The 27,640-nt window shown below is 46.5% G+C and overlaps 1 protein-coding gene across 2 annotated transcripts in view; it reads left to right on the top strand.

Annotated features, from left to right (window-relative positions):
- ANKEF1 (ankyrin repeat and EF-hand domain containing 1) overlaps positions 1-27,640 on the top strand; it is a 38,868-nt gene that overhangs the window by 625 nt on the left and 10,603 nt on the right. Inside the window, exons 1-6 of one of the 2 annotated variants that reach the window (XM_025177960.3) lie at positions 6,271-6,409; positions 10,769-11,156; positions 16,230-16,429; positions 17,317-17,466; positions 19,161-19,284; positions 20,554-21,373. In XM_025177960.3, coding sequence (XP_025033745.2) covers positions 10,811-11,156; positions 16,230-16,429; positions 17,317-17,466; positions 19,161-19,284; positions 20,554-21,373 — 1,640 coding nt within the window. In that variant the 5' untranslated portion in view covers positions 6,271-6,409; positions 10,769-10,810. Of the gene's footprint in view, positions 1-6,270; positions 6,410-10,768; positions 11,157-16,229; positions 16,430-17,316; positions 17,467-19,160; positions 19,285-20,553; positions 21,374-27,640 lie in introns of those variants that run through there. The other variant, XM_075925674.2, reaches the window with a different exon arrangement.

Here is a 27,640-nt window from a genome sequence, read left to right as displayed (position 1 = left end):
AAAGGGGTCTGGGGCTCACAGCCACTGTGGCCGCTTCAAACCCCCGCCAGGGTGCCTGGGCTCTTAGGACTGCCTGGAGGGGAGGGCATCGTGCTGTGGGGTCCGGGCAGCGTGGAGGGCTGGCGGGAGGCCAGCTGCAATCAGGGCTGTGCTGAGGGCTGGCGGGTTGCCCTGCCCCACTCTTTCTGCACAAGGCCCCACCCAGCGGGGAACGTAACTTTTAATTTCTTACAGGTACTATCCTATTGCAACCCAGGTCCCCACCAGCTCCTTCAATAGCTCCCCGCACCAAGGCCAGGGGCAGCCCGTGAGCATAGGCCGACTCGGCAGTCGCCTAGGGTGCCCGATGACGATGTCATGGCCATTGACGGCCGTGCAGGCGGGGGCGCCGATCGCGCCTTCCGCCTGGGGCGCCAGCTGCCGCAGCCCGCCTCACGCCGCCACTGACCAGGGCGCACCTGCTTATTTTCACCTCTGGCCCCTCCTCTTCTGGGGACAAAGAGCTGCCCCCCACCTTGCCCGGGGGCCTGAGGAGGCTGTTCTGTGCTCCCCTGCATACACCCCAGTCCTGCAGTAGCTCTGCAGAGGCAGGCAGTTATGCTGGTGTGGCACCCCTCTGCCTTTTATAGAGGACCCTCTGTGAGCGGCTCAGAGTAGGAATTGGAAATTTGGCCATTACACATTAGAAACAGACACTGAAGCTGACTTTTAATTTTCTAGATGTCCATCACTCTCTGTTATATAGTATATTTTGGTCCAAACGAACATTTTTGGAAAAGTTACATATGACTTAAAAGTGAAAGATTTAAAAGGGTAGGGGGTTATCTAACTGAGCCTTAACTTTAGCCTCAAGTGTGGAGGGTACTTAATGTATTGGGATAAGTGTTCATGAGACTTTATTGCTCAGTTCCCATTAAACATGGGTCAAATTTAGTCATGCAGTTGACGTCCCCTGTATATATTTGTGTAAAGCAATAAACACATAGGATACTGTTATTATATTAAGTTATTTTATGTCCTATTGTAAGGGTCATGCTTTGATACACACTGTCAATATGTATCACTAATTCGTATTTTTTAAATAAGCATTTTAAAATTTCTAAGTGATAACATTGTTTATTAATTTTTGTCAACTTGAAATTTAGGTTTTGGAAAAGGCGTTTCAGTTATTGCACATGTTCCTGAGTTTCTCGGCCAATTTTTGTGGCTTTACGTCTTTCAGGGCTGGGAGGTTTTCTTATTTATTTATTTATTAATTAAAGTATTTCATTGTTGGTGGTGGTGGTGGGTTGTTTCCTATGCAAACAATGGCAAAGAGCCAACTACCGTATAAAATCAATCATAAGCCAAATATTTGTGTAACAAATGACGTAGTAAAGAGTGGGGGTCGGCTCATGAACAAATCATTGCGTTTTACCTTTTTTTTTTCTTTTTAAACTTGGGAGGATTGGCAAACTTCAGTTCTTAGCCCAGCAGGGCAAACTGCTGGCACACCTGGATATTTTATATACCTGGAGCGTCTGCAGGCACAGAGCCACTTAGCTCTCAGTGGCTGCTGTTTGCCATTCTGGGTCCATGGGAGCTGCGGAAAGTGGTGGCCAGCACATCCCTTGGCCCGTGTTGCTTCCTGTAGCTCCCATTGGGAGCTGAGAGGCTCCATGCCTGCCTGCATGCATTCCAGGTAAACAATACATCTCAAAGTGCCAGCAGCTTACACTGACAAGCTGGGATCAGAAGTTTACAAATTGCCAATACAGAATCATTTTATGAACGGATCATTGCAATTTAATACAATTTTTGTTAACTTGCGGGGGGTAGGCTTATGAACAAATGGGCTCATGATTGAGTATGTATGTATACAAAGTACTCTCATGGGCACGCAGTAAACAAACAGGAAAACAATTTTCTCTTTTCTCAAATCTTAAGGCCTTGCTCTTGCAAAGATTTACTGTAATCATTGAGAATACATTGGTGAGTAAAGCAAAGTACATATAGAAGTGTTTTCAGGATTGTGCCTTAGGGATTACTGGAGTGGTAACAATATCAGGAAAAAAAGCTGGACAGTGGTGTGATATTTTAATGGTTTAGAATGGCCTTTGAGAAATGCAGGGGGAGGGGATTTTCAAAGTCATTCAGGTGCAATTTTGCCCTCAGCTTCCATGAAAAGTCAGTAAATGAGAGTTGGACAGCTAACTCGAACTTGTGCCCTTGAAGAGTTTCCCCTTGTGCATCAAGCTAGTTTGGCAAATTCGATGAAAAAAGAGGAATCTGCTTAAAGGATGGGCCTATTAATTGGTGAAGTGGAGAAATAAATTAAACCATGGGTTTTGCTTCTCAGCCTAGTCCATCACAACACTACGATGGAATCTGGGAAGATTAGCTAGAATCTCCCTCCGGGTTTATCAGATTAGAGAGATGGAAGTGTTAGAGGTTGGCATTTAGGCTTATTGGCATAGCAATGTGTGATGTTTGCTAGATTGGACCTGACTCAAGGCTGTGCTATTATGATCAGTTCTTCCTCCCAGCAAAGAATAATATGTCCCATAAAAGCCGATTAAAACTATCTAATGAGTCTGTTGCTTACCACAGACTAGCAAGATGTTAAATGATTTTTTTTTAAATCAACACCAATGTAGATGCAAATTGCACTGAATTTTAGCTGGTGTTGGTAACCACTTATATTTTAACACTTCCTGACACTTCCCATTTTCTTATCCTGTTTTCAGTTGTTTGTATCTTTGACAAATTATAACTGGGCTGGAATGTTCCATGCTGAGTGTTAGTCTGAGATGGAATTATTTAGAAAAGTTTCAGCAAAAATGGATCAGTGATTTCCAAGAATGAGTTTAGTGAAAGATTTAAAAACGAGTGGTCCTGTAGCACCTTAAACACTAACAAAAAATATATAGTAGTATGAGCTTTCCTGGGCACAACCCACCTCTTTAGATGAGTGGAGCAAGAAGTGGGTTGTGCCCACAAAAGCTCATGATACTATATATTTGTTATTCTCTAAGGCGAGGGTGGGCAGATGGGCCTCAGCAGGCCAGATGCAGCCTGCCAAATGGGTTGACCCAGCCTGCGGCTGCCCTGCTGCTCCCCCGCTGCTCCCCCGCCTGCAGGCAATTGAGATCTGGGGATGGGGGAGTGCACAAAGTTCCCCCCCTCCCCACCAGGGGTGCATGGCACCAGAGGGAATCGTGTGCCCCTTGTGGGAGGAGCAGGCAACTTTGCACGCTTCTCCTGCCCTCAGGCCAATCAGGGCCTGGGGGCAGAAGAGCACGGAAAGTCTCTACCTGCCCTGGCAAGAAGGAACCACGTGCCCCTGGCAGGGTGGGTTGGGGAGCGAGAGACTTTGCGTGCTCCCCCACCCCAGACCCTACGGAGGCAGCACGGGATGTTTCCTCACACTGCCAGGGTTCTAGGCGCTGGGCACCCCTGACAGGACGAGGGGCAGAAAGACTTCACGCACTCCCCCACCCTCAGGCCAATCAGGGTTTGTGGGTAGGAGTGCAATTGAAGTCTCTTGGCCCCACCTGTTCCCTCTGAGGCCCCACCTCTTTCAGGGCAGCCCGCAACCAGTTTGGAAATCCCCTGACCAGAGCTTCCCCAGCTTTGCCTGCCTCTTCCCAGCCCTGCTCTAAGTCTGGACTCCTCTAGCTTCCCTGGCAGCTAGGTCCCTCCTCCTCCATAGCTGGAGTGAGTCTGTGTCTCCACCCCTCCAGCAGCCTTTATTTATATACCCCTAGCTGGGCCCTAATTGGTGATCTCTACCTCAGCTGCTGGCTCTACCACTCCAGCCCTTCCACCAGGCTGGGTATTAACCCTTAAAGGGCCACTGTGGTGCAGATGCCCGTCAGAGGGAATCTTACTGCCTCACCTCATAGATGTGTGGAGAAAATTAATGTTAGTGAAGCACTCCCAGTGATGAGCCCATGAGGGAATTAATAATCCTGTATTCAGAGTAGGGCTTGAATAGCATGCAGTAAATAAGTCCTAGACTCAGACATTGAACACTGAGGCTACGTCTACACTGCAAGCTTCTTGTGCAAGAACTGCTTTGCGCAAGAGTTCTTGTGCAAAAGGTCTTGCACAAGAGCGTGTCCACACTGCCATGTGCTTTTGCGCAAGAGATGTGCTTTTGTGCAAGAGCGTCTATGGCAGTGTGGATGCTCTCTTGCGCAAGAAACCCCTGTTGCCCATCCACACAGCCTTCTTGCGCAAGAGCTCTTGCACAAGAGGGCTTATTCCTCGTGGGGAGAGGAATAACTATTGCGGAAGAAGCCCTCTGTTCCAATGCTTTACTGTAAATTTACTTGTGCAAGAATGCGTGTGCAGTGTAGCTGCTCTGCAAGTTTTGCATGTAGTGTAACCGTAGCCTAAGGGTTAAACGAGATACTGAATAGCTGCTCATTCATGTGTACTTAATGAGGCAGAGCTCCTGCGGAATAAATAGCTTTAATAAGCAGCAGGTTTAAAACACACAAAAGGAAGTATTTCTTCCCACTAGCACACAGTCAGGCTGTGTCTAGACTGGCCAGTTTTTCCAGAAAATCGGCCGCGTTTCCGGAAAAACTTGCCAGCTGTCTACACTGGCTGCTTGAATTTCCACAAAAGCACTGACTTCCTACTGAAAGAAATCAGTGCTTCTTGCGAAAATACTATGCTGCTCCCGTTTGGGCAAAAGTCCCTTTTGCACAAAACTTTTGTGCAAAAGGGCCAGTGTAGACAGCTGAGATTTGTTTTCCGCAAAAAAGCCCCGATCGCGAAAATAGCGATCGGGGCTTTTTTGCGGAAAAGTGCATCTAGATTGGCCACAGACACTTTTCCGCAAAAAAGTGCTTTTGCGGAAAAGCGTCCGTGCCAATCTAGACACTCTGTTCTGAAAATGCTTTTAACGGAAAACTTTTCCGTTAAAAGCATTTCCGGAAAATCATGCCAGTCTAGACGTAGCCTCAGCCTGTGGAACTCTGCCAGAAGATATCATGAAGGGCAAGACTATAAGGCTACGTCTACACTGGCCCCTTTTCCGGAAGGGGCATGTAAATTTCACCAGTCGTAGTAGGGAAATGCGCGGGGGATTTAAATATCCCCCGCGGCATTTAAATAAAAATGTCCGCCGCTTTTTTCCGGCTTTTAAAAAAGCCGGAAAAGAGCGTCTACACTGGCCCCGATCCTCCGGAAAAAGCGCCCTTTTCCGGAGGCTCTTATTCCTACTTCAAAGTAGGAATAAGAGCCTCCGGAAAAGGGTGCTTTTTCCGGAGGATCGGGGCCAGTGTAGACGCTCTTTTCCGGCTTTTTTAAAAGCCGGAAAAAAGCGGTGGACATTTTTATTTAAATGCCGCGGGGGATATTTAAATCCCCCGCGCATTTCCCTACTACGACTGGTGAAATTTACATGCCCCTTCCGGAAAAGGGGCAGTGTAGACGTAGCCTAACAGAGATGAAAAAAGAGCTCGATGAGTTCATGGAGGATAGGTCCATCATTGGCTTTCAGGCCAGAGTGGTGTTGGAAACTGGGAATGGACAACAGGGGTTGGATCATTTGATGATTACCTGTTTTGCTCGTTCCTTCTGGGGCACCAGGCATTGGCCACTGTCAGAATACAGGATACTTTGGCTGTTCTAAGATTAAATATAAATACATAATTATAATTCCAGAAATGATAGGCTGGTATCCATTGGAGGCCTTTTGGCAAGTTTACATTACAAACCACAAACACTTGGGTAACTGCCACCAGGTGGATTTGAACCTGGGACTTCAGAAGCTTAATACAGGCACCTCTACATCTTGAGCTATAAGGCCAACTGATTGTCAGCTCCTGCTGTAGTGGTCTATTGTTCTTATCTGTTGCTGTGGTCTAGGGGATGGGCATGGGACAGTGAACCACACAAGGTGCGTGGATTACATTTGCACATTTTTTTCTGAGCTAATGCAATACTCAAAGCAAGGAGCTGCTGCTGTTGCTGGATTCAAGTATAGCGGGATGTAAGAACTGGGCAAGACTTTTTCAACAAAACGTGGCTTTCCAGTACATACCAAAGTTTACATGGAGTTTTCAAAAATTCCCACAGCAAGGGATTGTTAGTTTTCAAGCCATGCTAGTGATTGGGCAGTGTACAAACATTCTCCACCCAAGTGGCAATTCTTCTCATTCCACAGGCCATGGAGCTGGAGTGGGAGTCATCCAGCCCCAGGGCCTAATCTCTTTTTGGCTGGGCCAAACAGAAGAGATGCATCACCTCACATGCCAGGTCACAATGCAATGGATGGCTACCTGAGCCACTGCAACCTGATACACTGAGTTACAGTGCCACTCCTGTTTGGGCCAGACCATGATAAAGGAGCAGCTGGGCTAAACCCGAGCAGCACTGTGACCCCACATGCTAGGTCACAACATCCCTTGCTCAGGTATTTGAGGGGCGTGGGAGTAGGGATTATGGGCTGGGGGCGCAGCAGCCTGAGGATGGGGTCAGGGGAGCCCCTCCTGCAACCCTCCTGCTATTTTAGTTCTGTTGCTTTGCCTAACAGTGGCTGTACACAGCGGTGTCAGATTGCATTCAGTGACTTGATACTGAACGCAAATAGCAACTTCAATGAGACGGTTGCATCCATCTCTTGCAGGCCTGGTAGCCAAGCTAAGCAAGAGAATTAACAGAGGGCTAGACCGTGGAACTATGCTAACGTATACAAGCTGAGGACCTAGTCAGGTGCCTTCCTTGCCACACAGGTAGAGTGACTACCAGAATTTCAGAGAAGTAAAAGAACAAGTGTGTAAACAATTTCAGGCCAACCCACGTATTTAAAGAAGTGGGAGTCCACACTGGCACATGCCTGGGAGTGAGGCAGGAGGCTCTCCTCATGAGGGACAGTCACTCTAGCCACATAATGGTCTTTGTCTTCCTGGAACTCAGCCCTCCAGCTTATCACTTATCACCCCACTCTTCCACCTCACTCACCACAGGGGGACAAACCCCCCACAAAAAGAAGTCCATCAAATAATTTCAAGACTGTCTCAGGCCTCTGCCCCCTGAACCGTAGACCCTATGGTCCTTGCCTCAGAGCAGCTCAACTCTACCCTGCCATACTCCAGGTTTCCCCAAGCTTTGTTCCTCAGTTGAATGCTTCCCTGGGCACCAGGTGAGGCCTTTTTCGGTCAGGTCTCCCTGCCAGAGTTTGCTCCAAACCAATGACCTCTCTGCTTTGTTCCTGGCTCTGTGTAAAAATTCTCTGCGCAGGAGAGGAGTCCAGGGTCTCCTCTTTACACCTACTTTCCTTTCTGTTGCTAAGAGAGGCATTTCAGCATTCACTCCCTGCAGCCCTCTTCTACTCTGCATGGTAACTACCTGCATCTTCCCCCAGCTGGGCATTGTTTTTAATTGGGCTTGGTCCACACTCTCCAGCTGCAACCAGGGGCCTAATTGAGTTCTTCTGCTCCAATTAACTCTACCAGAGCCTGTGCGGAGTTCACAAAGGGACATCACCCATCCCTGTAGGGTACAAAATCATGCTTTGCTGGCAAACTCCAGTTCTGCTCTGGCACCAATGCTATCCCTTAGTGCCCATTATTTATTTTTTCTAATGAGCATTTTCTCACTTTCTCCCATACTGCCTCTCATTCATGGGAGGCATTTACTGTGAAGATCTACATCATCACTACACATCCTCACTCCTTAAAATTCACTCTGGCTATGTCTACACTATGGAGTTTTTCCGGGATACCAGAGGTATCCCGGAAAAACTCCGCCATGTCCTGGGAATGCATCTGCTCTTTTTTTTTTTTTTTTTTTTGCAGAAGAGCAGACGCACTCTTTCGGAAGCCCTGACTTCCTCCTTCCACGAGGAAGAAGGGCTCTTCTGAAAGAGTAGGTTTTTCCAAAATTTGGCCCAGTGTAGACGGGCCAAATTTCAGAAAAGCCTCTTCTGAAAATTTGCATACCTTTTGCTGATAAATCAGTGTAGTCTAGACATAGCCTCGGGCTGTGTCTACACTGGTGTGATCTGGTGCAAAAGCGGCCGCTCTTGCGCAAAAACGTGCTGCCTGTCTACACTGGCTGCGCGTTCTTGCGCAAGTAAACTGACATTCTAATGTGTAAAATCAGGACTTACTGTGCGAGAACTCTGACGCTCCCACTCAGGAAGAAGCCCTCTTGCACAAGAGCTCTTCCAGAAGAATTTCTTGTGCAAGAAAGCCCTATGGCTAAAATGCCCATCAGAGTTTTCTTGCTCAAGAGAGCATCTACACTGGCATGGATGCTCTTGTGCAAAACCACATCTCTTGTGCAAAAGCACATGCCAGTGTAGACGCTCTCTTCTGGAAGAGATTTTGCAGAAGAACTCTTCCACAAAAGAGTTTTTGCGTGAGAATGCACCACTGTAGACGTAGCCTCTGTGTCTCACAAAACACTCAACAAGGGCTAGGCAGTTTGCACAATGTCTTTGTCCGCTGGATATTACACCAGTCAAAATTAGGGTTACCAGATGGTTTCAAAAAAAATACCGGACACACTTGATCTCAGATTGGTGAGGGGCAGGACAACGGACCAGAATGGAGGGTAGTGAGGCTGGCCGGGAGGGAGTCTGGGGGAGTGGGGCTGGCTGGGGAAAATGGGGGGGAACCACCCGGTAGGGAGTGGGACTGGCTGGGAGGGGATCAAGGGGAGTGGGTCTGGCCGGGGGAGATCAGGGAGGGGAGAGGAAAACCGGGCAGCGGGAAGCAGGGCTGGCCAGGAGAGGGCTGGGGGATGTGGGGCTGGCTGGGAGGGAACAGGCCAGCGAGGAGTGTGGCTGGCCCGGGCGCACGCAGATCCTGGGGTGCTGCCTATCCCGTGCACGGTCCTGGTGAAAATAATCAGCACAGCAGCATTGCGCAAGAGGGTTTTTCTTGTGCAAGAAGGGGCAGTGTAGACACTCCTTCTGGTGCAAGAGCCTCTTCCTCAAAATGGCGGCTCATTAGAGATGCAAATGAGGCTCAGCGATATTCCACACTTAGCCTCATTTGCATATTTCTGGCGCAACAACCCGCCAGTGTAGACATAGCCTAGGTGTGTGGGTTACACATGCATAGATCCTAGCGCAATGGGCCTTAATCCCTGAGTGAGGCCTTTTGGTATTTGTATCCTCCTGTGTGACTGGTGGTGTAATAGTCCCAAGGGAATCCCCACTCTCTCCAGGTGAAGTGTGTGTTGGGGAAATCGCTAGTGCCTCCCCCAGGAGCCTCACAGCATGGGGTGCTGAATCTCCCCTTGCCTGTGTGAAGTGGCAAGGGAGGGGAAGTGTGCAAGTCCCAGTAGGTGTGGGGGTGGGGAGAGGAAATCCCCAATCTCTGTAGCTGTGAGGGGAGGAGGAGGGGAGAGGAACCTGCAGAGCCCCGTGTCGGGGGGGTGGGGGTGTATCCCCCCCCCCCCTAGAATAGTTACGGCCGCTATGACCTAGTCCAATATCAGAGTCCCCTCTGCTTGGGTAAATACAGCCTGAGAGGCCTAGTCCAATATCAGAGTCCCCTCTACTAGGGTAAATACGGCCGTCAGGGCCTAGCCCAAATACTAGAGTTCTTGTCTCCAAAATACCTCCCTCAGGAGACCTATCACAGGAATCAACGGGTGTGCAATTCAACCCTTGCGCAGATGACCTAACAGAGGATCCACACACCACTTCTACAAAACAGGGCTCCATTGGTATTCAGTGGGGCAGAGTTCAGTTGCTGACCCTCTGCACAGGAGGAGCTAGATGGGTCCATCAGTGCTATTAGCCAGGATGGGTCGGAATAGTGTCCCTACCCTCTGTTTGTCTGGAAATGGGTAACAGGAGAAGGATCACATGAGGATTACCTGTTGTGTTCCCTCTCTCTGGAGCATCTTGTATTGGCCATTGTCAGCAGACAGGATACTTGCTAGATGGACCTTTGGGCTGACCCAGTACGGCTGTTCTTATGTTATGTTCCATGTTAGCTCCGAACTGCATTAAATCCAGCTTTTAATTTCCACTTTAAACAAAACCTCTTCATACCAAATTAAACACTTGATAATCAGAAATGGTTTGTAAAGGAATTATTTTCAAAGTGCTAAGTGTGCTTACCGTATTTTCTGGCGTATAAGGCAACTGGGCGTATAAGACGACCCCCTAATTTTCCAGTTAAAACATAGGTTTTGGCCTATACTCACCGTATAAGACTACCCCCCCCTTCTGAGGCAACACCATTTAAAAACACCAGCCCGCTGGATGTGCCCTAATACAGTACTGTAGCTTTGGCTACATACAGAACGTCCCTGTGCTGATACTGTCTGTACCGCGCTGAGCCAATCCCGGCAAGCGGTGTATTCTATTAATGCATACAAAGCCTGCTCGGATTGGCAAAGGTTGTAATAGCCCACCTCTCTGACTCAGCCAATCCGAGCAGGCTTTGTATGCATTAATAGATGACACCGCTTGCCGTGATTGGCTCAGCGCGGTACATACAGTATCAGCACAGGGACGTTCTGTATGTAGCCGAAGCTACAGTATGTTTATACCCGGCGTATAAGACGACCCCCGATTTTTGGGGGATGTTTTTTAGTATAAAAAGTAGTCTTATACGCCAGAAAATACGGTACTGTCTGTGTGTCTGTACCTAGATGTGTATATAATATGAACATATGCACATATAAAATCAAGAATAATGAGGTTGCTCAGTCACCTCTGAAGTCAAAAGGAAAAACTTTGTCACATGTTATTTGGATCAATCCCATAAATGACTTCTTCTGTGTTTACATGGTTATTTATTTTGTCCAGAAAGCGCTCCTTTTGAAGAAGACTAACTTCAGTTGGTCAAGGATGTCTTTGACGGACAAAAGACTTGAAAACTTGCAGATCTACAAAGTTCTCCAATGTGTTCGCCAGAAGGACAAGCGGCAGATAGAGAAACTGACCAAGCTTGGATTCCCAGAACTCATTAATTTCACCGAGCCGGTCAACGGAGACAGCGCCCTGCATTTGGCATGCATCGCAAATGACATTAATATGTGCAGCTTCCTGCTGGAGCAAGGAGCTCACCCTGACGTCCAAGACCGAATGGGGTGCACTCCTGCCATGAAAGCAGCTGACCTGGGCCATGAGTTAGCCTTGGATAAACTAGTAAAGGCCGAGGCAGACATGACCATAGTTGATAATGAAGGAAAAGGTAAAAGGAGTCCTGCTTAATCATATTTATAGAAAAAGTATCTTTGGAGCCAGACTCTACAAATTGCATCCGGCTGTCTCGCCACGTCTCACGTGCTAGCCATGTGTGTAATGTGCCCCTCCCTCTCTAATGGCTGGTCAGCATAGTGGGGAAGAGTCTTTTGCTCTAGGACTGGGTTTTTTTGCTCATGTAGCAAAGGCCTATGGCTTGCTACTCTAAACATCCCAGGGTTTAGTCCAAGATGCGGGTTTTCTACACATACCACCCAACAAAGCCTTTTTTTCGTAGGAGTTTTTGTGATGTTGAAAGTGAAGACATTTTGGCTGGATCAGGCATTTCGTTTGTGGCTTTTTCCGATACAGGTTGCATCTCTATAAACGGGAACACTCTGATCTGGCAATAGACCATGGATTTTCCAGGATCAGAGAGTCCTGGTGTGCTGCGGGGGATGGGGGGAGCCAGGAGCCCGGCTCTATTCAGGGGCGGGGAAGGCAGAGCCTGGCATGCAGCCCAACTGGGCTGCCCGGGGGAGTCTGGGAGTCTGGCATGTGGCTCAGCTGGGCTGCGGAGAGGGGAGGAGGGGGGAGGATCAGAGGAAGGGATCAGAAAACCCGGCGTGTGATCCATCTGGGCTGCCGAGGGAGTTGGGAAGCCCAGTGGAATGGCAGGGCAGGGGGTGGAGCTGGCACCAGGGGGTCCAGAAATGACCTACCCAGGCCTGGCAAAATCCCTCGTCTGGGAGCAATTACGTCCTGTCAGTACCAGGGCTCCTCCACTAACTGTGAGATTCCTCCGCCATGCCCCAGAGCAGCATTCGCTGGACCTCTTCCCATACCGTGTCCCACATCTTCTGGGGGAGGGGTTGCACCGAGTCTTGGGCCTTCTTACCGGGCTCTGTTGCTATATGGTGATAAATCAGAGTCCTCTGTCCTGGTTGATTGGTCAGGACTTGTGAAAATGTGTGTAACAGGCGCTGTAGTTCGGTATGTTGGACTGGTGTCAGCTCCCGACCCAGCTGTAGGGTTAGTGTCCCTACCTCCCCAGGGTCCCAGCTCAGACTCGGGGGTTACCGGGTTAATCATTAACCCCTCCTGCTCCCTCCAAGCCTTCTAGAGGTTGACGTGATAAATTCTGGTATTTTTTCATTTCCCCGGCATCCTTATCTCATAGTCAACCTCTCCCACCAGCAGACCACCTCAAAGGGCCCCTGCCATTTGGCCAGCAGCTTGGAATCCTGTGCGGGTAGCAAAAGTAGGACCCTGTCTCCTGGTTCAAAAGTTCTTAAGCGTATCCCTCTGTTGTAGTACCTAGCCTGCTTTGCTTGTGCCATCAATAAGTTTTCCCTTGCAAACTCCCCCCGGTTATGCAACTTTTCCTGCAATTTAAGTATATACTGCACTGAACCTTGTACCCGGATCGCCTGTTCCTCCCAGGCTTCCTTAACAATATCTAATATACCCCGGGGCTACCACCCGTATAAAAGCTCAAATGACAAGAACCCGGTAGATATCTGAGGTACCTCATGGACTGCGAAGAGTAAGGCGGGCAAAGTCCTGTGCCACTCCTTAGGATCTTCCTCCACGAACTTCTTTAACATACTTTTTAATGTCCTATTAAACCTTTCTACCAACCCGTCGGTCTGCGGGTGATAAACAGAGGTCCTTAGTGCTTTAATCCGCAACAGCCGGCAAAGCTCCTCCATCAATTTTGAAGTCACATTAGTCTCTTGATCTGTTAAGATCTCACGGGGGATCCCCACCCATGAAAAGATCTTCACTAGTTCCACGGCAATAACAGGGGCGGTAGTATTCTGCAAGGGTATGGACTTGGGGTACCTTGTCATGTAGTCTATCAAGACCATGATGTACTGATACCCTGTTCGTGTCTTCTCGAGAGGGCTCACCAGGTCTAAGGTGACCCTCTCAAAGGGAACCTCAGTCACGGGTAACAGGACTAAAGGGGCTCTGGGTACTCCTCTTGGGCTAGCCTTCTGACACTCAGGGCATGAGTTATAGAAGTCCTTCACCGTCCGGTATATCCCCGGCCAATAAAACCTTTGTAGCAACTGCCACCCTAAGTGACCGGCCCATGGGTTCGCATGTGCTAGTTCTAGGAGTTGCCTGTGATATCTCCTTGGGACCAATAGCTGTTGGACCGTCCCGCTGCCCTCCACCCCTTCTGTGACCCTATACAAATGATTGCGGTGTACTTCAAAATGGAGACTCGTCATCATCCAGACGGCCGAGTCTCCCTGTCTGTCAATTTCCTTGGCGTTCTCCCAGGCATGACGTAGTAACGGGTCCTCCCTTTGCTCCTGGATGAAATCTCCATCCCAAAATTCAGGTCGGGCTGCCAGATCTGGGTCAATCAGCTGGTTGGGGTTTGCAGCCTGATCATGGGTTGTGGGGCTGGGGTTCAGGATACCTAGCTCCATTTCTTCCTTCCTTACTTCTTCCTCTAGCAAGGCCTCAGATCCCTTCCTTCGGACCTGACGCCCCCACTCTTCGACCACACGGTTAAACCCCGTCCAATCTTTCCCTAAGAGAGCGGGGTAGGCCAACGTTGGGGCGATGGTCACATAACACCATCCCTCCACTTGCCCATCTATAATTCGCACCCACGTTATAGGATACGGTTTCATGTCCCCATGCACACATGGCACGAAGACTGGCAGTCCTCTAGGTCCGCCTTCCTCTACCAAATCAGCCCTTACTATGGTCTGTCCACACCCGGAGTCTACTAGTGCCATTATAGACACGCCCTCTATTTTAATTGCTCTCAGAATTCTCCACCCCTCTTGCCCCCAGAGGATTTTTCTCCCATCAAAACTTGACCATATGTACAATCCATATAAGGACACTCTTTCTGAAAGTGCCCTTCCTGCCTGCATTGGAAACACACGCCCTTGGAAGGCCCGCCTTTCATCTGGGCTCGGTCCCTTTTGGCTGCCCGAAGGGCCTTTGCGGGTGCCGGTTCTTGCACAGGAGGTGACCACACTGGGGCTAAGTCGTCGTCCCTCACTTCTTCCCTGCGCTCACGTTCCCCTCCTCTCCCACACTATTTTCTTTCTGTCGGGTCGCTATGTCAGTTCCGGGCTTCAGTGGGAGAACATCCTGAGCCGGTTTCCCTATTACCTCAGCCAACTCCGCCATCATGTAGTCCTCCATCAGCGTGATTGCCTCGTTCACAGTAGAGGGGTGGTGTTGTCGTATCCACTGCTGTCCCCCACCGGGTAGCATGTGCAAGAATTGCTCCAAAATCACTGGATCTGCCAGTTGGGCCCCCGACGTCTGGTTCGGCTCCAGCCAACTCCACCCTGACTCTCTCAACTTTTGCGTGATGACTCGGGGCCTCGCCCCCTGGGGGTACCATTCCTGTCTGAACCTCTGGAGGTCAGTCTCTGGGGTTCAAACTCCGGTAGGCTAGTTGGGCTGGGTCGGTTAGGTATGGGGCTAGCAAGGTGGCCCAGTGTTCTTCTGGCCAGTGTGCCGCAGTGGCCACCCGCTCAAACGTTATAAAAAATGCCTCAGGGTCATCTGTTGGGCCAATTTTAGCCAGTTGTATTGGCAACTGCTGTACCGAGCCCTGGTCAGTCTCATGGCTCACCAGAGGCACATCCCAGCCTCGCGCCGGCGTCCCGTACTGTTGTACCCACCGCTCGTGTTGCGCTCAGTACTGCTCTGCCAGTTCCCACATGAGCTGCCTTTGCTGATGACAGCTACTGTATCAGCAAAGTCTGTTGTTGTTGCTGCTGCCTTTAGTTTTCTGTCAGCCATTCGAACATCTTGGCAGACTCCATCTCTCCTTCCAAAAGAAAACAAACTAGCAACGGGAGAGAAGAGAAAAAAAAACCCAGAAAGACAGAGAATCCTACTGCACTGAAGCTTATTCTCCCCGCTATTCCAGTCCTCCCTTCAGTCCAGGGATACCGGGACTCGTACCCACATTCTCCACCAGTTGTGAAGCTCCCTGCTCCCTTCCCTCTCAGTCACACTTGGGCCTCGTGGCTGCCTAGCCATCCTTTTATAGAGAGTTTTTCAAGGCTCCTGTGCCTTGCTGGTAGTCTATCAAAGTCACTGTTAGTGGCAGTCCTGTGAGATTCACCACCGCCTGTGGTGGATGGGGTAAGGAGTCCTGGACCCATCCTCTCTCACGGGTCCCAGCCCAGGGCCCTACGGACAGGGTCAGTTAGGGTCCTGTCAGGCTGGTGGGGCCTCCTGCCGTAACATAGCAGTCTGCAGGCTACCAGAAGGAAAGCCCTGCCCTTGGCTACTTCCTACCCCCAAGTGCAGCTGGGGGGAGACCGTTCTCCTTCACAACTGCCTCTTCGTTCAGATGGCCAGCGTACCGCCGGCGACCGTCTTCCTCCCTCTCGTTCTCTCTCTCATTCCCTCTCTCTCTCCCCTGCTCCTGGTGCTCCTTCCCCTTGCTCCTCCAGCCTCCTCTCCTCTCATGGCCGTACCCTCTTTATATCTCCCGCCTGGCCTCCCATGCCGGCCCCTCCCGGTGACGTATGCTCCGTGCGCCCTTCGAGGCCCCCACCACCCTTCCCTTGCGTCCAGCCCAACGTGCCCTTAGCATGGCTCGGGCATGTGTCTCCCAGCCGTGACTTCGATCAGCTGTGCCATGGTGCCAGAACATGTGGCTCAAGTGGCGGGCCGCATACCATGCTCCCCATGAAGCACGGGGATTGGAGAGGGCTGAGTGCGGGGCGAGTCCGCACCGCCACGGCGGGGTGAGTGTACCCCGTCACAGCCGGACCAGGGAGGTCCAACCTGTATTAAGTTGTAGATGTGTCTAACTATTAAAGGTCAGGTTCTAATATACTCACTCACATTGAATATTGCTTTATTCTACACACTGGTCCCATTGAAATCCCAAATATTGTTTCATGTATTACTCTCTAAGCTGTTGACCCTATAATTGGATTCAAATGGACAGACCCTTATACCTGAGATATTAGAGCATTTCTGTATTGGTCTAAGGGGGCTGTCTTTGAATTAGGGGCTTTTGTGCTTTTTATTTCAGCCCCCTGTTTTGTTGCTTAACAGCTGTTCTGTTTTTTTGTTGCAGGCATTTTGTTTTACTGTATTTTACCCACGAAACGGCACTGCCGCTGCTTTCAGATTGCGTTAGAATACGGCGCGGATGTTAACAACTGTACTACTGATGGGAAGCCAGTATTCCTGCAAGCTTGTGAACAAGCCCATGAGATTAAAGAAACGTGTATGAAATTTTTGGAAAGAGGAGCAAACCCCAATGCAATAAACCCAGTAGGAATGTGCCTATAATTCAATATGTGTACATACTGTTGTAATGCTGTTGTAGGACCACGACAATAAGTGACCATAAATCTTTAAATGTGAAATAATCCGGGCAATGCATAGGTTATTGCTAGCAATGGTGCCTCTCCTTCATCATTCTTGTTTTATTTTGCTGCGGTCCCACACCCTGGATCACTTCTCTCCTCTTTTGGATTTTGGTAGGTTGTGATCCAATTATTTATATGCATAAAAACAGCCAGGCCAGCTCTCTTAATAGTGTGAATTGCTACATCCCTGTTGACGTCAGTGAAGCTGTGCCCACTGGCCAAGAGATCTGGTCTATTGTTTTAAATTCTATTCAATAAAATTAGAAGTATAATGTGGCCGACCCGGCAAAAAACCAAAGACAATGAGATATTCCAAGAAACTGTGCCCTTTACCCTCCTTTCCATTTGCACCTCTGTGCAACGGGCAGCTACAATCCAAGTCATTTATGTGTTTAAAAAAGCCAGACCGTTGCTTAGGGCACATTCAATGGTCCATACATCTCAGGTAACCACAAATCCAGGAGCATATTCTTCTCCTTCTAGTTAAAATTGCACAGTCCGAACATGCCTCGTGTGCCCACAAACATTGTCCCCCACCACACTTTTGTCTCTCAGGATGAGCATGAGAATAGATGGGCTTAGCTCTGTGCATTAAAGGTCAAGAGACAGAGGCTATTTCGGGCCAAGAAGGGGAATGATTTCCCAAGGACTTGAAATGATTGGGCTTGTACCTTGCTTTGCTTTTTTATGATTCATAGAGGAGGCCTACAGTTCTGATATCCCCTTGCAACACTGACTTGGATTATCTAACACGAAAACGAACATAAAACACGTCTGTTTAACTTGCAGGCTACAGGTCGGACTGCCTTAATGGAAGCGGCAAGAGAAGGCGTGATAGAGGTTGTGCGTGGCATTCTTGAGAGAGGAGGAGATGTTAACATATTCGACAATGAAAGACACAATGCTGCACATTTCGCTGCCAAAGGAGGCTTTTTTGAGGTATCTTTTTTTATGAGGACTGAAAGTTAACTTCAAAGCAACCGAGCCTGCTTGTTCCAAGCCAAGCAGAAAAATCAATATTCATGAATGCTTTCTATTAAACCATTCAGGGAATTTAGAAATTACAGGTTTTCTCTTTTAAATGTGCCACCGTTTCCTGTAAATACATGGATTTATAAATACATGTAGCTGCCTACATCTTATGCATATGGCTCCACCAGGGCAGAGGTATCTCATGAGGTTGTGTGTCATGGGTGCGTCTCATGATTGAGGTGTTTTTGTTATAATAGAGCACTTGGAATTAATGCTTGTAGATGCTCAATAATGAGGAAATGGCTTCTTTTCTTCCCTCTTGTCTCTCCATGTTCAGGACAGCTGTGGTATGGATTTCCCCCCTGAAATTTCAACAGATGTGGGGGAACTGATCAGCAGTAGCTTCCTCCCCGCAGCATCGTGCCCCAAAATATCTCTACCTTTCTGCTAGAGAGAATCCCAATGATAATGCCCATCCCCTTGGTATCCTGTTGTTTGGCTCTAGGTCGCTCCAGCTAGCTACCACCCTTAATTGCATCTTAAAACACAACAGCTTCAGATAGGTGGGTAGAACTGGGACTGAACATGGACACTCTGGATCTAAAAGCTCAAGTTCCCACTGCCTAAATTAAAGAACCACATAACTACTATGGCAACCTGATAAACTTTTATATGCAGACTGAGCAGTGGAGAACATCAGAGAGCCACACAGTGTGGCTATGGATTACACCGTATTTCAAGGAATGCTGTCAAACAATTACAGAAATTAATGTAATAAATCACAGTTTTAGTCTCACTGTGAAGAACAGAAAGCCAATTTAAATTTACTATGAATCTTGTTGGATGTTTTTCTACATTTTCAAATATATTGATTTCAATTACAGTGCAGAATACAACGTGTGGAGCACTCACTTTGTATTATTCTTTTTTATTACAAATGTTTGCACCGTAAAGATGATGAACAAGTCTACCAGTTGAAGCATGAAGGGGCATGTGAATATGTAACATATTTGGCACGTAAATACTTTGCAACATCAGCTACAACAGTGTCATGCAAACACTTGTTCCCACTTTCAGATGGCACTGTAAATTAGAAGCAGGCAGCATTATCTCCTGTAACTGTAAATAAACTTATTTTTCTGAGTGATTGGCTAAACTAAAAGTAGGCCTAAGTGGAATTATAGGATCTACAGTTTTACATTGTTTTGTTCTCAAGTTGAGTTATGTAAAAACTATACATTTGTAAGTTGCACTTACCCAATAAAGAGATTGCACTTCAGTACTTTGCATGAAATGGATTGAAATATACTGTTTCTTTTATCTTTTTTGTGTGCAAATATTTGTAATAAAAATAATATAAACTGAACACTGTACACTTGGTATTCTGTTTTGTAATTGAAATTAATATATTTGAAAATGTAGAAAAACATCCAAAAGATTTATAATACATTTAAATTGGTATTCTGATTATTGTGTAACAGTGCAATTAAAACTGCAACTGATTGCAATTAATTTTTAATCAAGTTAATCTGTTTTGAATTAATTGCTTGAGTTAATTGCAATTAGTTGACAGCCCTAATTTCAATTATTAATTAAAAAAACCCACAATTCCCAGTATCTTTAGTACAGGGTTTTTAATGGCATTGACTTTGCTCTTCTAGATCCTCAGGATAATCTCAGCTTATAATGGAGATGTGGGGCTTATTGCTATGAATGGGAACACGCCACTTCATTACGCTGCTGCTGGGGGTTTTGCGGATTGCTGCAAATTTATAGGGCAAAGAGGTAAACAAAAATGCATACTTACATAGATCATACAAATCTTTGCTGTCTTCTATGCTCAATACAGGATTTCACTTCTACATAAATGGAGGATTTGATTTTCCAGGACTGTCATAGTGGTGCTTTTATTGAGCACTTAATCCACTCACACAGGGTTGGGCAATAACATGGAAGTGGCTTGTAGGGCTAGTGCATGGAGGTCCGCTGCCATTATATTTACCTGCACAGCCACAGGTACCAGCAATCACAGATCCCATTGGTTGTGGATTGCCATTCCCAGCCAGTGGGAGCAATGGGAAATAGCATGGACCAGTGGGAACTGCTTCCTGCAGCTGCCATTAGGAACAGCGATCTGCGGTCAGTGGAAGCTGCAATCTCCCATATCTGCAGAGGTGCAGGTAAATATGGCAGTGGTGGCCCGCCAAGAGCTAACCCTAGTTGACCAGATCTGGCCCATGGGTCAGTATTTGCCCACCCCTGCACTATCAAATATAGAGTGTCCGAAAAAATTTCTGTCAGTCTGGCTGTAAGCCTGTAGAACAATTCTCCAGGGAGGCAGTGGAATCTCAAAAGGTTTAAATAATTTAAAACTATACTGAGCCAAACATTTAAGCCTACAAAATTGGAAATGACATTCCATTAGCATTGGGGTGGACTTAAGTCTTCCAGAAGTAAGTGTCCACAGTGCTTGTGAAACGTCTGCATTTCAAAAGTCTACATTTCCAAGCAAAATAGTCATTGTAGCACTAAACGCTTCAAGGGCCTGATCCAGAGCCTCTTGTAGTTAATGGAAACACTCCCCTTACTTTCCGATGTGCATTGGATCAAGCCTCAAAGAAGCTATGTCATGCTAACAAAAATCAAATCCAGTGTCACACCTGGAATTTCACTGTTTCCCTATGAAACTGCAAAACCTGTCCATCCTCTGTTGATGAGGTCTGAACATTTTAAGTAATGGCACCACCCACAGCCAAAGTTCAATTCTTGGGTACAGAATGGGGAATTTAAAAATAATAGTTCAACCTTAGCTCTGATCTTTATGGCTTCTTTTTTAAGTTTAAATACAAACTTTAATACTTTCAGTGTTGTTTTTGTCTTTAATAACTATCCCACTTTATAGTTAGAAATGCAATTTAATAGTTCTGTCTGAATCCCAGAAATGATAGGCTCTGTTAATAATTGTCTACAGCAGTTTGTTGCAAATCTGTATGAAGACTTAGCTAGTTGCATACACCATCTGGTATTTTTAGTAAAACCATTTCTGTGTTTTAGGTTGCGATCCGAAATGGAAGAACCTGCTCACAAAGACCCCAAGGATGATCGCCAAAGAAGGTGGTTTTAAAGCAGCCTCAAAGGAACTGCGCAAAATTGAACGATTCCATGCTAAAGTCTCCAAACCTGGTGCGAAGGATGATGATCCACGCTGGGCGATGAGGTTGCATGACTGGTCCTTAGAACATCAGACAGCCCTTCGCGAGGCATTTGAGATAGTGGACAGGGGTGACGGAACAGTAACCAAAGATGACTTTGCATCCATTATTCAGGAGAAGTGTGATTTTGTAGATGCTGAACAAATACAAACGGTTGCCCAGGCGCATGATAAGTCTCGCGCTGGGGGGGTTAACATTGAAGAGTTTTTTAAAGGTTCCAAATACTTGCAAAAAGCCTATCTCATTTCATCGTTTGGACCCAAAAAGAAGAAAGGCAAGAAAGGAAAAGGCAAGAAAGGCAAGTTCTCCATACCCATGCCTATCTGTGTCCTTCCAGAGAGCTTGTGCCCACGTCGAACAGACGGAGGGCCCCCTATGTACATGATTGAGACCTATCAGAATGTTACCGACAGTAGCCGTTTTAATCGGGATCACCCCCCTGAACATCCTTTGCAGGACGACTCTGCATGGTACATTGATGAGCCCGAGAAAACGTACACCAAAATTATCTATCTTAGTAAAGAAGGAGACATAGTGTCACTGAAGAAAGCCTTTGAAGAGGGGGTACCAGTGGACATTAGAGATGTATATTATAAAACTCCATTGATGGCTGCATGTGGAAGTGGGAATATGGACGCTGTGAAATTCCTTTTAGAGAAGGGGTATGTTTTTCCTTTTTATAAGATTTCTTATTTTTTCATGGGGAGGATTGTTCTTGTTCTTGATTTTGCACAGAGTATATATATTGAGTATATATATTTTGCACAGAGTATATATTGGCCACTGTCGGCAGACAATATACTGGGCTAGATGGACCTTCGGTCTGACCCAGTATGGCTGTTCTTATGTTCTTATTTGATAGTCACTTAAACCCCCCAAAAAGAAACTTGGAGCTATTCAACTTTCTTTGTAAGCATTTGTGTCGTGTTTATCACTGTGTAAACAAAGCATTGCAAGCACTTATGAATTTAGCTTCATAACACCCCTGAGAGGTAGGGTATTGTTATTGTGATCCTTGCTTAGAAAATAGGGAAACAGAAGGTATGTCTACAATAGCCCCCTAGTTCAAACTAGGGAGGCTAATGTAGGCATTTGAAGTTGCAAATGAAGCCCAGGACTTAAATATCCCGGGTTTTATTTGCATCTTCCTGTCCGGGCGCCATTTTTAAATCCCCTTAGTCCGAACTAACTGCCCGCGGCTACATGTGACAGTCAAACGTTAACTCGGACTACGTCCTTAGTTCAAGTTAACTGTTACACCTCATTCCACCTCATTCCACGAGGTGTAACAGTTAAATTGAACTAAGGACTTAGTCCGAGTTAACATTTGACTGCCGCGTGTAACCGCAGGCAGTTAGTTCGGACTAAAGGGATTTAAAAATGGCACCCGGATGGGAAGATGCAAATAAAGCCCGGGATATTTAAGTCATAGAATCATAGAATAATAGGACTGGAAGGGACCTCAAGAGGTCATCGAGTCCAGCCCCCCGTCCTCAAGGCAGGACCAAGCTCCGTCTACACCATCCCTGACCGATGTCTATCCAACCTGTTCTTAAATATCTCCAGAGAGGGAGATTCCACCAGGCTTCATTTGCAACTTCGAATGCCTTCTTTAGCCTCCCTAGTTCGAACTAGGGGGCTAGTGTAGACACACCCAGAGGTACTTAAAGATGATCTTCAGAAGTGGTAAAGGTAACATTTTCCAAGTGTTTGCTACTTTGGAGAGTCTGAGCAAACACTTTTAGAAGCACTGGGTACCTCACCTATTATCCCCTTGAAGTCAGGAGCTATAGGTACTCAGCACCTCTCGAAAATCAGACCCCGTGAGTTCCAAAGTGGGCATTCCAAAAATGGAGGCCCTCAAAATTAGTGGATGTTTTTTGAAAATGTTGGCCTAAGGGATTGGCCTTAGATTACATAAGCAGTCTGACAGACCTGGAAATACATCCCAGTTCTCCTGCTTTTAGAGGCAAAAGGGTGTACGTGACCATTGCATAAAAGCATCACTTTTCTTTTCCAGCCGGAGCAGGCTGACACATCAGGTGCTGAATAGATTCGTGGTAAGGCTGTCATCAGACACAGCTATTTAATTTATTCACCACTTTAAAAGTTCGACAGCAGACTGCAGTCAGCAGACACACTTTGGGGAAATCTTAATGATAAAAGCGAGGGGTTTCATTTTGAAGGATAGTTAACGATTCATTAAAGTAATTTGGAAGAGGTTCCCTTAAGCATTTATCTGAATGACTCTAGGGCAATACCAGAGCATGACAGGGTGTCTGTTCACAGAGAAATCTGGTATGTTTCGATGCAATAATTGCTACACACTCGTGGCGGGTTTTTTCAAAACATTTTTTTTTAAATTTTAAAGGCAATGACATTTACGTTAGCGTTACACTCCCACATATAGCAAGACAGCTCACCGTTTGCCAGGATAAGCACAGTTACTTACAATCTTAGGCTCTTAGGTTGCATCTGACAAAGTGGGTCTTTGCCCACGAAAGCTTATGCTCCTACACTTCAGTTAGTCTATAAGGTGCCACAGGACTCCTCACCACTTTTGCAGATTTAGACTAACACGGCTACCCCTCTGATACTTAATCTTAGGCTCTGTTGTTAGTGGAGCCTTGCAGAGGCTGGTAGGTGCTGTATCCAATGTCAGTGTCACCAACAGCTTGCCAGTTCTGCAGAACTCAATATTCATTGGTGCAGGAACTTTGTTAAAAGGGGTGATGCCTGAACTCTGTTACCCCTGTCCAACCCTACCCCCAGCTGAGGCTGGGAGCAAAGGCCTCCCAGCATACAGGGCTCAAACCAGGACCTCAGCACATGGGGTCAACAGCAGAACCCCTGGCATGTGGGCCAACAGCTGGGAACCTGGTGTGTGAGGTGGCAGCAGGACTCTGCGTGTGCGGCCAGCAGCAGGGGAGACGGCCAGCAGCAGGGGAGGCCCCCAGCGTACGGAGCTTGAATTGGGATCCCAGCATGCAAGATCGATAGGAGAGACCCTGTCATGCAGTGCAGCATGGGGATGGCAGCTGGGACCCCAGGCACCCCCTGCACCCTTAGTTCTCATGCCCATGCCACTGTGGTTCGTAAAGAAAGACCACAGGTTCAGTTCAGCAGCAAAAGTGCTTGGCTAGGTTCCTTGTCAACAGAAGACAGTACAGGCAGTCCACGGGTTACATGGATCCGACATACATCGGACCCCTACTTACAAACGGGGTGAGGCAACCCCGCACAAGCTGCTTCCCCCCAGCAGACCAGGGAGACGCGAAGCTAGCGCCCCCCCCCCCAGCGGACAAAGGAGACGCGGAGCGGCTTTTCTCAGCAGACACCTCAGCTTGAGAATAAAGGACTGAGGGAAGTGAGGTGTGGGAGAATAAAACTGAGCTCTGGAGAAATGTTTGGCTAGAGTTTCCCCTACAATATGTACCAGTTCCGACTTACATACAAATTCAACTTAAGAACAAACCTACAGTCCCTATCTTGTACGTAACCCGGGGACTGCCTGTACTAATGTGTGCCCCGTAGGAGCTACAGGTACGCTAATATATATATGCCCATGACAATGGTACCAGCTCCATCAGGACACCTAAGCCAGCACAAAGATTCCCATCTCATATTGCCTCCAGCTAGCATTGACTCAAGGAAGTGACGTGTTACATTCCACGCACTTGTTATTTTCTTCTACCTTGCACCGGCTAGTTCTAATAAAACCTCCTCATCCATTGTCAGAGGGGGTCTGTCTGCCCCAGAATAACCCCCAGAGAATGCGCTCATGCAATGACTTGAGAACACTGAGTGTTTGTGTACCGTCCTCTCCAGTCAAATATTTAAATCTCTTAATTGGCGTTCACTAATACCTGGTGGATTGAATTTTTGCAAAGGCAAGGCCTTCTCTAGTTCACAGCCTTTGGTCCGTACTGGTAGTTGTTCCTTGAATTCCAGCAAGGCCTGCATTATCTATACCTACAGAGACTTAAACTCATGGAAGTGTACACATTTCAGCAGTCCCACTAATATTAAGGGGACACTTGCAAAGTTACGTACATGTGGAAGTCTTTGCATTCTTGGGGTCAGGTGGTTATGCTCATTGGACCAACTAATTTCCACTAACTTAAAACCTCAGTTGACTTCAGTGGAGTTACAGCCTGGATAAATGTTGCCCCTTATGTGTAATATTTGGACCTCGCAACATGGTAAAGCAGTGTTGTTTTTGGGATTCTAAACTGATAAAACCAGGAAATCCAGAGGAATTGTGCTATAGTAAATGTTAGCTTTGCACCTTTCAGCGAGAGAGAATTTAAGTAGAAAACTTTGCTAAGGGAATCTAACAGGGCTCCTTTTTACAATATGGTCTTTCAACCAATCGTATTGAGTGCAATGCACAGAGTTCCGTGTGTGCTCTAAGGTCAGAGAAAACAGTGCAGTTTAAACATAAATTGACAGTGCGTGCTTTGGTTTACTTGCACAGTTTTGCTTGGAACCGTATCATAAATCAGTTTGATTTAAAAAATACAGCAAGAGAAAATGCTAATGTGCAAGTCCTGTGTAAATCAATGTTATGCCCTTGCCTGGAATATTCTGTTCAGATCTGATTAGTTTGCACCTAAAATAGAAGCCAGGGTGCAGAGGGGGGAAGAAGGAGGTTCAGGGAGAATAATTGCAGAGATGGAAAATATTCCATATGGTAGGGTTGTGAATCATCTACTCCAGAAAAGAGATGAATAGGAAATAATAGTGCTGTATAAAATAATGAATGGTATGAGGATGATTGAGTGCTATGTTTCACCCTAATACAAAATCAAGTGAGATTCAATGACACTGAAAGCCAACAAATTTAGAACTGGTAAATAAACAACACTCCATTAGCCTGTGGAACTCATTGCCAAGATATCACTGAGAGCGAGACGTCAGCAGGATTTTTAAAAGGATTAGACATTTATGTAGATTACAAGACCACCCAGGACTATATTAGTAAAGAATTGAAAAGACATTTGGATGGAATGAAAACCCTTGTGTTTTGAGGCATATGTGACCTTCTGGCCAGAGCAGATCAGGAAGAAACTTTCTCTGAAACATCTTCTCTCTGCTGGGTTTCTTGCATCTTCCTATGAAGCATCTGGTATTGGCTCCTGGACTAATGTGCTAATGGTTTCTCTAGTGCAGCAGTTTCTACATTGTACCTCTATGGGACAGTTCCATAGTCAGTGAAGCTGGTGTAGCTGATGTGTGTGCATGCAGTGGGAAGAGCTTATGGCTTGTTCAGAAACAGGAGGCAGCATCTTTCTCCCCTTTGGTAACTGTGAAGGAACATTGGTGATTTTTACTCTCCAGACTTTGCTTTTGGGTCTCCTCTCTGAGTTTCCATCAGCTCCTGGTAACCAGAAAAAGATACTGATGGACCGCCTCCTGTTCTGAGGTCCCCCTGAGGAAGAGATACCACAATCAGCAGGGTTCTAGTCCTGCATAGATGCTCAAAGATGTCTGCATCCCTGGATCTACTTGCCTTAGACTGAAGACATCCTCTCAAATCACTGCATTTGTGTTAATCCAATTCTTTGCGTATGAATTTTCATTTCCAGAAAGTAATAAAATAAAATAATCAGTGAATAAAATAGAGAGCAAATGCAAAAGATATTAATGGGGAAATACTAAAAAAATTAATTAACCAGAAGGGAATATGGAAGAAGGGAAAAATCAGTATAAGATTTAGAAAGAATGGAGGCATACTGAAGATTGCTATTCAGTTCACAATTTCTGAAACAGCTGTATCAACAATATTGCAGCAATGCTGGTTGTTTCTGTTCTGTAATAATATAAAATATTTATATTCTTTCTGCTAGCCTCTTATGCCCTCTCTCATGTTGCATATTCCACCCTTAGGCTGTGTCCAGACTCAGGGGTTTTTTCGGGAAAAGTAGCCTTTTTCCGAAAAAACTTCCCCTGCGTCCAGACTCAAGCCGCGTTCCTTCGAAATTAATTCGAAAGAACGCGGCTTTTCTTTCGATGGCGGTAAACCTCAATTTACGAGGAAGAACGCCTTCTTTCGAAAGTTCCTCTTTCGAAAGAAGGCGTTCTTCAATGTAAATAGGGCGTCTTCGAAAGAGAGCATCCAGACTCACTGGATGCTTTCTTTCGAAAAAGCAAGCCGCTTTTTTGAAATTTCTCCGTGCAGTCTAGACGCTCTCTTTCGAAAGAGGCTCTTTCAAAAGATGCTTTCGAAAGAGCCTCTTTCAAAAGATGCTTTCGAAAGAGCCTCTTTCGAAAGAGGCTTGCAGTCTAGACATAGCCTTACTGTGCTGCTATGTGGGATAAACTAGAAAAACAACACTGAAAACATCCCCTGATTACACCAGTGTGCAGTTTTTAATATCAATCTTTCTATCTTTGAATAATTAAAGAATTGCTCTAAAATACTGACATTTTCTAACCTAAAGCCAAACAGACATGCCATGCGGGATCATCGGCTTGTATAAATCAACACAGATACTTTTGTTTCAATGGAGCTATGCTGATTTATGCCAGAGATTTGGTGATTCATAATCAGAAAGTCTGTTCAGTGTTAAAAACAAAGATGAGAAATATTTGATTCTACAATATGCATCCATTCAACTATTGTGAAATTTGGATTATAAACCAGTTGGCCACATCCCCTTTAAAATGTAACTACTTCAGAATAAAATCAAGTGCACTGACTTTTTAAAAAACAGAGGGGTAGTTGTGTTAGGTTTTAAAGTTAAAGACTGCTTTTAAAGTTAAAGACTGTGGCACCTTAGGATGTGTCTAAAATACACCCCTCTGCTGACAGAGGGATGTAGATTAGGTACATCGCTATTGCAAATGAAACGGTTCCTGCACTTCATTTGAATAGAAATGGCCACTGCTTTTTGCTGACGCGGCACTGTGCTCACAAAAAGCAGCAG

Source organism: Pelodiscus sinensis, chromosome 3 (genome assembly GCF_052426305.1).
Source record: "Pelodiscus sinensis isolate ZL-2025 chromosome 3, ASM5242630v1, whole genome shotgun sequence".
Classification (NCBI taxonomy): Eukaryota; Metazoa; Chordata; order Testudines; family Trionychidae; genus Pelodiscus; species Pelodiscus sinensis.
This window is presented reverse-complemented; position numbering and strand designations above follow the sequence as displayed.